The sequence below is a fragment of the Brachyhypopomus gauderio genome, chromosome 5, assembly GCF_052324685.1.
Source record: "Brachyhypopomus gauderio isolate BG-103 chromosome 5, BGAUD_0.2, whole genome shotgun sequence".
Taxonomy (NCBI): Eukaryota; Metazoa; Chordata; class Actinopteri; order Gymnotiformes; family Hypopomidae; genus Brachyhypopomus; species Brachyhypopomus gauderio.
In genome coordinates this window covers 32938049-32951421 of record NC_135215.1, presented here as the reverse complement: position 1 = coordinate 32951421, position 13373 = coordinate 32938049, and the positions used below count along the sequence as shown (strand labels likewise).

General features: G+C 42.5%; 1 protein-coding gene across 1 annotated transcript in view; it reads left to right on the top strand.

Moving 5' to 3' along the window:
• Positions 1-2344: 2344 nt before the first annotated feature.
• Positions 2345-13373, top strand: part of LOC143513960 (uncharacterized) — a 13613-nt gene continuing 2584 nt past the window's right edge. Inside the window, exons 1-3 of the mRNA XM_077004641.1 lie at positions 2345-2913; positions 11870-11911; positions 12026-12185. Of these exons, the coding sequence (XP_076860756.1) occupies positions 2816-2913; positions 11870-11911; positions 12026-12185 (300 nt within the window). The 5' untranslated portion in view covers positions 2345-2815. The remainder of the gene's footprint in view (positions 2914-11869; positions 11912-12025; positions 12186-13373) is intronic.

Sequence of the window (13373 nt, the reverse complement as noted above, 5' to 3'; positions counted from 1 at the left end):
TTGCACATGTATATGCATGTGTGTGTATTTCTTTACTGTGAGTACAACCGTGTGTTTATATGTGTGTGTGGGTGTTAACGGTGAGTGTAGATGTGTTGGGTGGGAGTGTGTGCACATGTGCCCTTGACTGTAATGAGCAGTCATAGTACTGCAGTGGGAACACAAGCATGGATGACCGGATCCGCCGGGTCTTTAGAGTGCAGTGGTGGCACTGCAGCTGACCCAGGGCTGCCCGAGCGTCTCCCTCCGAACACGGACGTCCGCTAAAGCTGCGGAGCCCTGCCTCCGTGAGCGTGTGCGTCCTGCACCTCCACACAAACACTGACACGTTTCAGCTCCACTTCACAGTCTTGTGCATCAGATTGAGGGTTGCTGACTTTTCCCCTGGGATTAGTATTTCTGACTCTGATTCTGATTTTAATCAAATGACGGGGTGGAGTCGTTGAGCTTCAACCGCATGGGTGGATGCTTAATGGAGACGAATAAGATGGAATAAGGTGGAAATGGTGTGCAAACGCTCACTGATCCAGAAGTAGAAATGTGATTCTACTGCAGCCGTTTTTTTATTTTTATCATAATGATGACATATTAGAACATTGTGCCTATGCTATAGTTTATAATAAGCCTGTTGTTTTTTTTTTTACTTTACTGATACTGTCCACACTGTCATTTTCTGCACATCATGTGTAAAAGAGTTTTCTAATTATCCTTTGATTAAGAGAACAAAAATTCTAGGGCATGAGCTACCAGGCTGATATGACTTGACGTCATGAGCATAATTGCGCTCACACTTGAAATAGATTCAGCATGAACTATTTCTGTTTCGTGCATGCCACGCTAGCGTCTCTTTTCTCCACAGCTCTCCACCAGAACTCTCAAGGGCTGACACGCACTCCTTAACACAGTCACAACAGACGACAATTACTCAACCGGGATATTTTCTTAAATAATGTTTATTTAGCAGTAATGATGAATAGCATTTGCTTTACAACCACTGGGGCTATGAAGGAAACAGTCATTTTTATGCAGCCGATTCCACACTGAATAACAAGCAAAATAAATGCAGATGTTTTAATACCAACAGTCAGAAGCAGGAAGCCTAATATGATCTTAGAGACAAAACAAAAAGGCAAAATGAGTTCAGTTTCAGAACTCAACCATCTCTTTCCAGTTACTCACAGTTAGGGTCCCAGAAATATTAATAAATCACACAAAATAATGATCCTCTTCATTTAGAACTGAACGGATGATACAGTTAGGCTTATATCTCTCTGACTCAAACGGAGTCCAACGTAGTGAGATAGAGGAGGGCATACAGTTGTGTGATGACTACACTCCTGAGGGTATGAACCTGCCTTCGGAGACACACACACTTTCAGGAGCATAAATTATCATTGTTTGTCATGGCACTGCAACATAACCACCTCAACAACAATAACAAAAAATAATAATGCAAAAAATGAAATATATTGCAAAAATATCAAACTTTTATTTTAAAAGGTTTAAGGTTTAGGAATTCAGAGTAATATTACTTAGGAAAAATTAACCTAGAGTTTAATTTGCTCACATAATGTGTGTCACAAATAGTAATAATAATAATAATAATAATTATTATTAATAATAATAATAATAATAATAATTAAACCAACTGAATTAATTTATTTAGATTTCCTATCAATTAAAATACAGCACAATATGCAAGCAAATGCTATACAATATAAAAATCCTATTTACAAAAACATGTATAGTAACACTGTAAAATAGTGTGCTTTACATATTCTCAACTAGGCTACACGTAGGCTAATATGAATCTCACCAGAGCTTCACACCTCCTGGACAGGTGTATAACATTACCTGGATTTATAAACTCCTCCAATTATCAAATGCAGACAAAAGGGTCAATGAAGTAAATTTCACTCTTAATTCCAGCTAATGAGAAAAAAAGCCTGCTGCCAAACAGAAACTGCTTGGGGCTTTATGACAAGTCTAAGCTCTCTGAGCTGCTTCATGGATCTGCATGGATCGTTTTGATTTAATGTTTATGGCTCATATGTTTCGGTGCACGGCAAAAGCAAAAAGCTTTAATCATATTGAGGAGAAAAATAAATAAAAGAATGACTTCTCAGATTTCACAGCCGTTGGCGTATTTATGAGAGGGTGCATTATTACATATATTACCTTATATAGCAATGTCATGTTGGATAGTGACACTCGAGCACTTTTCACGGGCGTGTTGACTCTGAGGGTAAAAGCGTGAAGATAGTCGCGTTTATGCGTTGGTCTCTCCCCCCTCTCGGCTCTCCCCCCACCTCATATCCTCTCGCTACACGTCTCTCCCCCCACCCCACCTCATATCCTCTCACTACACATCTCTCCCCCCACCCCGCCTCATATCCTCCCACACGGCTCTCCCCACCTCACCACAGCGGACGCCCGGACTCCGCAGCGCTTCACGGAGAGAGAGAGAGACCGTGCGGGGCAGCTTGGTCTAGACGTCGCGCTGCGAGGCGGGGGAAGAGAATGAGTATTTCCTGACTAAAGGCGAAGGGAGCGGTGTGTGTTTGGAGGCGATACGAGCGGAGTGTGGGTGTGGGTGGTGTAGGTATGGGTCTCGGCGGCGTGGTGCCTCTCTCCGACCTCCGTGGGGACCGTCTTCCCTGTCAGTTCGTCTGCGCTGGAAATGGCGATGTGGTGGTGAACGAGGAGGATGCGCTAGACGCGGATGCCACAGAATAGAAGGAGAGCTCAAATATTGCACCTGTCTTGTTGTTTTTTCCTTTTTGGTTTGGATTTTTTTAAGCGGTGAATAAATACCATGGTGAATTACCAGAAATACATAACTGTTATGCAGCTGGCCTTAGGTGTGACAGCCATCAACAGAGACCGTAGCCTGCCCCCCAGGAAACATATGTGGTGAGTATGAACCTCGGTGCGGATTATTATGTGATATACGTTGAGAAAGGAGGAGTAGGCCGACGTAGTCGCAGGGTCACGGACCATCAGCAAAATGGACATATGCTTGTATTGGCAAACCTTATGGTCGACCTGTGGACACACTTTCACGGTGTTGTAGGCAAGTACAAGTTGGTTACGATACTGCGTCTGTGAGTGTGTGTGCACGGTCATTTTGGGGCAGTACTGATGTAGCGCAGCTTACAGTCCATGTAGGCACCAGCAGGTATTTATCTTTTTAATGTACAGACAAGTGAATCGTGTTGGGTCGATTGCATGAGTATGATGTAATGGTACGTTTGTTCATCAGGCTTTTGTTCCTACTATTTTCATTTCGAGTTGTCCTGTCTTGTGCAATTCATTCATAAATCACTCTCCTGTTACCAATAACCATGACATCAACCCATTTCATTGTGTGCGCCAAATATAAATGTTTGTAGCATGAACACGTGCTCGCTGTATTTTAAAATTAAAAACTCAACAATAACTTCCTCACACTCCATGTGTCCGTGTCCAGTCTGTCATCATCATTTAAGAAAAGTGTGTGTGTGTGTGTGTGTGTGTGTGTGTGTGTGTCACTCTCACGCTCATTTCTATTAACACAGGACATCTGTCTGTTTCTCATGCCCTTTGTCTTTTGCAGAATCCTTTGATTGATTTCAGCTTGTTCTTTATTTTCATTAGGGCTCTTCCTTAATTGTGACCAATGTTCCTCTAAGATCTCTGTGTGTGAGAAGACTGTGTCTATAATCTACACAGGATTACACTGTGGGTGTAAAGGAAACAGGGAAGCTAATTATCCATCAGTGGCCAGCACAGAGACATCCTTCAATGTGGATGACTAAAGTTTTTACGGGAGGGCACCAAGATTTTCAGATTCCACACACACTGAGTCAAAACCCTCTTCCCCCTTAGCCCAACAAAGTTCAAAGTAAAATATAAAATTGGATTTATTTTCTATTTCCACCTCACATTTTATTGAATGAATATAGCCATTTCATGTTATCTTTCTACACTATTCTGTAGGTCTGGTATTGCTGTCTGCGTGTTAGGACATTGTGAACTTTTATCTCCAACAGCCATACATTTTCTTTTGCAGTGCATTAGTATTAAGGAACTTGGTGTTATCACTCCTCACAAATCATGGTACCTGCTTTTAATATGTAAATTATCTCTCTTAATAACCATCTCTTGTTGAAATATGCAACGCCTCAATTTTTTTACACTCGTTATATTTACATTTACACTTATGGCTTTTAGCAGACGTACTTATCAACTTACAAAAGCAACTTACAAAAGGGCTTTAGATGCCTACTTAAAGTATCCTTAGCTAGCATAAATAGGTTAGAGTCCAAAAATACCCTTAACCTAGACACTGGCAGAGCCAAGCTTCAGTGCTAGAGGTAGAATAAGTGCTTCAGTACAATTCAATAGAATACTGTGGAATGAAGCACAATTTGCGAGCAATTACTAAACAAGATGAATCAAGTGCAAATCTAAAACGTTATTACAAGTGTTTGATTATATTTAATTACACGAACTTAAACTTGAAGTAGTACAGGGTGAAAAATGAACTGGAAGACACAGTAAATAATTCATTACAGGGCAAGCCTTCGCAGTCTTGGGCAAAATGATTGCTCTTAATAGCAAAATGTATTTATACCTTCTTTCACAAATACAAATTGGTGTAACAGATCTATGGCCTCCCATAAAATGTTCTCTGAAAAGGATTTGCTAGTTAAGGACTAGCAATTAATGTGCAGAAATAAGATAAGTCAAATTTTATGCCTTTTGATAGACCTCTGTGATGAATCTGAAGTGATCAAAATGTATCTTTGAAAACCACACATCTGTCCTTAAGGATTCTTATAATTACAGGCGTTCTGTCTTTGGGGACAGTAAAGTCAACAAAATTTGATGTTATTTCCTAGATAAAGCATATTTCTGATTAATGAGAAGCAAGTAATGCGTTTTAGTTTCAATTTAATCACCACCGAAAACATGCAATCAGTGATCATTTACACTATATAACATGCTTTTTCCCCATTTGCTTAAAATTAGTATTCACTTTATATCATCCGACATAATTTTGAAAGCAGAAAACCCTCTTTCTTTGGGGGACATATTTGCTGAAACCTCAAAATCACTGAAATCAACCAAGCAAATGCACAGAATCTACAGTTACGCTTAAACAGCTAACGTGAAGAATCCCTAAAAAGTATAAAAAAAAAACATGCTCAGTCTCCATAGGTCTGAGCTGAAGACACGGCACTTAAGATCAGCAGAGAAATCCTCATCATGATGTGTGGATGCTTGGCACAGGGCCTGTTTGTGTAAACGTTAATTATTCATAGGTATGAAAACATAGCATCACTATCGTTTTACATCACTGTTGTATCAGTACAGTGGGTTACATTGAGTACTGTAAGCACAACAAAGGTACTGTACCTAAACTGATTGACTCCTCTCAAAGATTTGATTCAGAAGGGAAACTGAAACAGAAAAATGTACATATACATTTACATCTATGGCAATAACCTACAATTATATATTAGTTCATTAAAAAATGCTACTGAATTCCTTTACTGCTCAATATGAGCGAAGTTGAGTTGTGTTGTTTTGATTCTCCACCAGAGAGCATTTAATTTCTCCTCTTTGAGAGTTCCCACATTCGGTTTGTTCCTAGGTGAGCCTCCCTGCCTGGGGTTTTATATCTGTCCACTCTCTACCAGAGGACCTCTGAACGTCCAACCTGCAAAAGAGGTAAAGGATGTACACACAGGAGGTGTCCCGATGGTGCACAATGTCCCGATGGTGCGCAATGACCCGATGGTGTCCTGATGGTGTCCTGATAGTGTGCAAAGGTCATTATAAGGAGATCCAGTGGTGTTCAGAAACAGGCTGTATTAGTATTAACAACATATTCAGGCAGAGTCAGTGTGTGGTGCAGGGTGAGTGTTTGGTACAGGGTGAGTGTTTGGTGTAGGGTGAGTGTGTAGTACAGGGTGAATGTGTGGTACAGGGTGAGTGTTTGGTGTAGGGTGAGTGTGTAGTACAGAGTGAGGTTGTGGTACAGGGTGAGTGTGTGGTACAGGGTGAGGTTGTGGTACAGAGTGAGTGTGTGGTACAGAGTGAGGTTGTGGTACAGAGTGAGTGTGTGGTACAGAGTGAGGTTGTGGTACAGGGTGAGTGTGTGGTACAGGGTGAGTGTGTGGTGCAGGGTGAGTGTGTGGTAGAGGGTGAGTGTGTAGTACAGTGTGAGTGTGTGGTACAGGGTGAGTGTGTGGTGCAGGGTGTGAGTGGTGTAGGGTGAGTGTGTTGTACTGGGTGTGAGTGGTGTAGGGTGAGTGTGGTAAAGGGTGTGAGTGGTGTAGGGTGAGTGTGTGGTACAGGGTGTGAGTGGTGTAGCGTGAGTGTGTTGTACAGGGTGTGAGTGGTGTAGGGTGAGTATGTGGTACAGGGTGAGTGTGTGGTTCAGGGTCAGTGTGTGGTTCCACAGTGTGTGGTGCAGGGTTAGTGTGTGGTGCAGGGTGAGTGTGTTGTACAGGGTGTGAGTGGTGTAGGGTGAGTGTGTGGTACAGGGTGTGAGTGGTGTAGGGTGAGTGTGTGGTACAGGGTGTGAGTGGTGTAGCGTGAGTGTGTTGTACAGGGTGTGAGTGGTGTAGGGTGAGTATGTGGTACAGGGTGAGTGTGTGGTTCAGGGTCAGTGTGTGGTGCAGGGTGAGTGTGTTGTACAGGGTGTGAGTGGTGTAGGGTGAGTGTGTGGTACAGGGTGTGAGTGGTGTAGCGTGAGTGTGTTGTACAGGGTGTGAGTGGTGTAGCGTGAGTGTGTGGTACAGGGTGTGAGTGGTGTAGGGTGAGTGTGTGGTACAGGGTGTGAGTGGTGTAGGGTTAGTGTGTGGTGCAGGGTGAGTGTGTTGTACAGGGTGTGAGTGGTGTAGGGTTAGTGTGTGGTGTAGGGTGAGTGTGTGGTACAGGGTGTGAGTGGTGTAGGGTGAGTATGTGGTACAGGGTGAGTGTGTGGTTCAGGGTCAGTGTGTGGTGCAGGGTGAGTGTGTTGTACAGGGTGTGAGTGGTGTAGGGTTAGTGTGTGGTGTAGGGTGAGTGTGTTGTACAGGGTGTGAGTGGTGTAGGGTGAGTGTGTGGTTCAGGGTCAGTGTGTGGTACAGGGTGAGTGTGTTGTACAGGGTGTGAGTGGTGTAGGGTGAGTGTGTGGTACAGGGTGAGTGTGTTGTACAGGGTGTGAGTGGTGTAGGGTGAGTGTGTGGTACAGGGTGAGTGTGTTGTACAGGGTGTGAGTGGTGTAGGGTGAGTATGTGGTACAGGGTGAGTGTGTTGTACAGGGTGAGTGTGTGGTACAGGGTGTGAGTGGTGTAGGGTGAGTGTGTGGTACAGGGTGTGAGTGGTGTAGCGTGAGTGTGTTGTACAGGGTGTGAGTGGTGTAGGGTGAGTATGTGGTACAGGGTGAGTGTGTTGTACAGGGTGTGAGTGGTGTAGGGTGAGTATGTGGTACAGGGTGAGTGTGTGGTTCAGGGTGAGTGTGTGGTTCAGGGTCAGTGTGTGGTACAGGGTGAGTGTGTGGTACAGGGTGAGTGTGTGGTTCAGGGTGAGTGTGTGGTACAGGGTGAGTGTGTGGTACAGGGTGTGAGTGGTGTAGGGTGAGTGTGTGGTACAGGGTGTGAGTGGTGTAGTGTGAGTGGTGTAGGGTGAGTGTGTGGTACAGGGTGAGTGTTTGGTACAGGGTGAGTGTGTGGTACAGGGTGAGTATGTGGTACAGGGTGAGTGTGTGGTACAGGGTGAGTGTGTGGTGCAGGGTCAGTGTGTGGTTCAGGGTGAGTGTGTGGTACAGGGTGAGTGTGTGGTACAGGGTGAGTGTGTGGTTCAGGGTGAGTGTGTGGTGCAGGGTCAGTGTGTGGTACAGGGTGAGTGTGTGGTTCAGGGTGAGTGTGTGGTGCAGGGTGAGTGTGTGGTTCAGGGTGAGTGAGTGGTACAGGGTGAGTGTGTGGTTCAGGGTGAGTGTGTGGTTCAGGGTGAGTGTGTGGTACAGGGTGAGTGTGTGGTACAGGGTGAGTGTGTGGTTCAGGGTGAGTGTGTGGCTGTTGTGTCATGTATGTTCAACATGAAACTAAACCGCCACTATCTGGACATTCCAGGTTCAGAAAGTAAAACTCAGGATTTTACTCAAGCTTGCTGGATTTTCTAATTAGTGGCAGCTAAAATTAGTGGAATCAACACAATCCAGGAAGCCTGAGCAAAATCTTGGTGAGGACTTTTACTTTCTGAACCTGGAATGTCCACCTCTGCAATCTTTAAGTGCATTTTTTGTAAATTTTTAATTTGTCTTTTGAAAGCTTCAAAGCTGTTGGACTGCAGAAAAGAAAGTATTCTTAGATTTTACCTGTAATATTCACAATTATGCAACAGCCTTCAATGTGTCCTAAAAACTGTCCAGGAGATTCTTATGAAGTGGTATAAGCTGGCAGAGATTAGCTTTACTTCTCGTTGCCTGCCCTAACGCTTTCACGGTGGTTTCATAGTATTTTCACACCCTTTTACCCGCATGTGTGACAGAGGTAACGTAGCAACGTACCTCCCCTCAGTCGATGTGAAGCATAGTTGACACTTATACTCACTCGCTGACATACACATATATGTAATTTACACATACATGTCATTTACACGTATATGTAATTTACACATACATGTCATTTACATGTATATGTAATTTACACGTACATGTAATTTACACGTATATGTAATTTACACATGTATGTAATATACACGTACATGTAATTAACACATGTATGTGTCCACAAATGTCATAATTTACACATTGCTCCCTCTATTAAAATAAAACAAGTATTTTCTTTATTAAAGTCTGAGTAATTAACCTGGAGTCAGCAACTGTGGGTGACGAGGATGCTAATAGACCAGGCCTCTTGTGCCAACCCTGCGGTCAGTTAGGGCTGAGTACACTTGACTGCACTGGTTCCCGGTGTCCTGTTTGCAGTCAGTCTTAGCCTGGGGGCCTGCACTGGTCTGTTCAAGAGTTACGCTAATGCTTGTGATTATACCAGAGGAGATAGTGCTGATAGCAGTGCACGGTTGAGTGAGCACACGGTTAAGAGAGTGACAATCAGTCTCGCGTTTGTAAGAGCTCTCTATAAAATCAGGACCAGTGGTATGGAACTACGTGCAGCATGCTGGCTTGCTGATTTTGCAGTATTTATCATTGCTTAGGCTAATTGCGTGTGATAGCTGCAAAAGGCGCATGAGGAAAAAGCCCAAGGACTGCGTGAGCCACCACAGTTTATTACTGACCGCCTCGTGTCATTTTTTTGTGCTGTAATAACATTAGGCATCTGCTTACACTGTCATTTTGACAGTTAATCAGAGATCTGACAGAAAGGTACGGCATCGACACCAGCCCGGCTTGGGTCCAGCACAGTCACATGCACCTTATTCTATATATACCACACCTCTCTGGTCTTTCTCTACATGCCTTTAACACATTTGGATGTGAAAGGTGAACTGAAGGTGAACCTTTCTCTGTTTTCTTCAGGATAACGTTAACATTTCTGACAAAGTCTTGGTCGTCTTTCTCTCGTGGTTGTTTCTTTGTTGTATTACAATGGGTTACATAAATGTAAAAAAAATTTTTTTATGTAAATGTGCCATATTTTGTCAATTGTGGCAATCGAAATTTGTCCTCCGCTTTTTACCCATCTGTGCAGTTAGAACACACACACACACACACACACTAGTGATTACTAGTGATTACTAGGGGGCTGTGGATCACACGTGCCCAGAGCGGTGGGCAGCCCTAGCCCGTTGCCCGGGGAGCAGTTGGGGTTAGGTGCTTTGCTCAAGGGCACCTCAGTCATGGCCTCAGGTCTGGGAATCGAACCCACGACCCTCCGGTCACAAGACCAGTTCCCTACCACCAGGCCATGACTGCCCCTTACATCTACTAGTATTGTTATAAATCTGTCATAGCACCCCAGTATGTTTCCGGAACCTTCCACTTCATTATCATTGATCTTCATTATCATTGGCACTGTGCGTTGTGACAGTGGATATCGTTTTTAACGCCCCTGAGCAAGTCCTCCACATGCTGTCTGTCTGTGTGCCGTAGTACCAAAGAGCAAAGGTCAAAATTCTTTGACCACTGGCAGCATATCAAAAATCTACTGTTAGTTTATTGTAGAGAAATTCTGCGTGATTTTGTTGCAGTTACACGCCTTATTTTAACCTGTCTGCATAGGCTTTCAATGAGCGTGCCGTTTCCAATATATTTTGCAGACAAATCCTACTTTTCCACTGTGTTTTTAAGATGGTGACATGGGTGATTTATTGTTGTTTTACTGTTATTGAACTAAGACTAAGATGTGATCTCATGAGTTTCCATAAATAATTTATGTATGGCCTCAAATGTGAGATGAAGTGAAGTCCAGACGGAACAGATGTGATACAAATTATTGATGACGGAGATTTAAGAAACAAGTTAAGAATGACTGTGTGTGGCATTAGTATGACAAGAAAATAGTTTAGCCTTATTGATTGACACTTTTTGGCTCTGTATGCTTGGAGAGCAGGGCAGGTTTGATTTTCTCAGGGGTGTTTGAGGTACAGTATGTACATTCACATCCCCTGGGAGGTTGTTATGCAATATTACTCAGGCAGTTCTGCCTACTCTGAGAATTTATGATATAATGGCTGTTTGTTATTATTGTGGATGATAGTAATATGTGAATGCATACAGGTAAAACAAGAAAAATCATTAGGTCTTGGCCCTCTTAAAACAAGTATGCAATAAAAAAAATGTATACTATAAATCATGTTTTATAAAAAAATTAAGGAGTATATTCACAATGGTATACACTATATCTAATTATTGTTATACATTATGTATCTGGTATGTTATAACAGATAACTGATGTATTATTGGTATACACAGTAACTGACGCATTATAACAGATGTATTATTGTTCTGTAACTGATGCTCCTTGTGAAATTGAATCTTAATATGTAAAACAGACAGGCATGTCTGTGCATTCAGGGATGCCAAGCGGACAAGTTAACAGTGTTAAGAGGAGTTTAGAACTTTGTGTCCCTTGGCTATTTTTCACCTTTGAAATAGTTACGCGCAGTTGATCCAAATACCATAATACCCAACGGGGTCAAAAAACTACACATCCCCGAGAAACGCTCCTTTGCTTTGTAATTCCGTTCTTCATTTGTTCAACTTTCAATCCTACATTTATATATGTTGCCTGTTAATAGAATATAATACATTTTCCATAGACTCTCTTTAGGGACTTTTTACAAGAGATGAGGGATGCTGAATGTGCTTTAAATGGCGTTCGTAATGACTGCATGCCTTCATTATGTTACGTATGTACTACGTTATTTATGTTATATGTGTGGAATGTTCTTACTGGATGTGGGAAGATGGTAAAAATATATATACAGTGTGCACAGATATTCCCTTGCTATCACAATTTTTTGCATCTAGAAAGTCACTGAATAGCCAATATGTTTATTTGAATATTTACTAAATCTTTTGATAGTAACGACACAATAGGAAAACAGGAAATACTTGAAATACTTGTCACTGTGCTTACGGATAAAATAACTGTAAATGCAAAATTTATTGACATTAAATATAGATTTGTAGTGCTTTGTACTACGGATGCTGTACACTTATTAAAATAAATTTTTGAGAGGCTCTGTTCCATTACATTATAAAAAAAAAAAAAATTATATTCTAAAATATTAACCAATTTATGCATTATATTGATTTTTCAAACTAACCATAATAGTCATTTGTTTTTCTCACTCTCCCTCCTTTCTCTCTCCCTCCTCTCTCTCTCTCTCTCTCTCTCTCTCTCTCTCTCTCTCTCTCTCTCTCTCTCAGGATCTTTCCCAAACACGAAAAAGATAAATACGGACCAGCTGTGTAAGTTGAAGATCTTCTCTTCACATTGACCTTGACCCTGTTTTTATGTTTTTTGTCCCTCCAGTACTCAGGGCTTTCCCCGAGTGCCTAACGCAGCCTCCTGTACCTCCGCAGGTACTACCCCAGGGTCCACACCTACATCCCCACCCCTGATTCGCTGTCTATCGCGGCCGACTCAGAGAGCTCGGTGCAGGGCAAACCGTCCCTGCGTAGAATCAAGGGTCGTATCCACCGCAGCAAGAGTCTGGACAGCATCGACCTGCTGGACTCCAATGTGAGTGAAAGACTGCACCAAGGGCAATAATGTGTGTGTGTGTGTGTGTGTGTGTGTGTGTGTGTGTGTGTGTGTGTGTGTGTGTGTGTGTGTGTGCAGTAACACCATTACATAAACAAGTGACTCCATACTTTCATATACACATATTGTTGATTTGTCTACATTTGTTCAAGGCTTCCAAACGATCCACATGCATGCACACTAAATTCATACCTATACACTACATACTATACACTATACGCTAAACACTGTACACCATACACTAAATGACAGATATTATGATAAGGCAGTTTGTGCTCATTTAATTCCAGTCATTAACAATTCATAATTTTCCTATTACTGTTAAAGTAACGCTTCAAGCTCTGAAATCTTTTCAATTATGAGTTGCAAATGCTTTATGGAAATGTCATTTGCTGTTAGCGTAGACATTCAGAATGGGTTGTTTATACAGTTGTCCTTAATCTCTGGATAACCGAGTCAGAGCGAATTTAGGGAAAAAAAAAACCTTGTATGAGTACATCATGTCTCGTGAGCTCCATGAGAAGCTGAACTCAGTCAGCTCATCCTGTGGGGATTCTGCTCTGATGGAGTACGCCGACGTGCCACACAAACTGCACTTCTCTCATTATCTCAAAGGCTTTTTTTTCTTCTGAGCACCCACTGTGACAACATTATCATTACAATGAGTTCTGAGGATTCGGTTTTATTAAATGGCTGTGAGCTGTCAGACACTGGCCCCCTTGGTCTTGTGGGAGATCCTCTATGGATGGAAACTCACTGACTTGCTCCCGAATGTGAGCGGATGAGCACGATCGCAGTCTGCAGCACTGAAGCCTCCTATCGTTTTATATCAGTTTGAATGGGGTGGAACTGCACCACATAATGCTGCCCAAACATATTTGATCCCTCCGGGAATTACACAGCGTGTGTGTTTGACGTAGGGTCTGTAAGTACGCATGGTCACCTCTGATGCTGACCTTCAATGTTTAAGCGAACCTAATAACTGTGAACCTAATAATGCTGTGGGATTCTGCTGCTGTAGATGGATAGCGTAATGGCTTCTAGTCAAAATGCCGGAGAATTAATGTTCTCTTATCTGTCATGTCTACCACAACAAGCCTGTTTTATCTAACACATGTGAACATCTGGCAGCGTGCCGTGTATTTTTTGTATGATTTACAGTTCTCA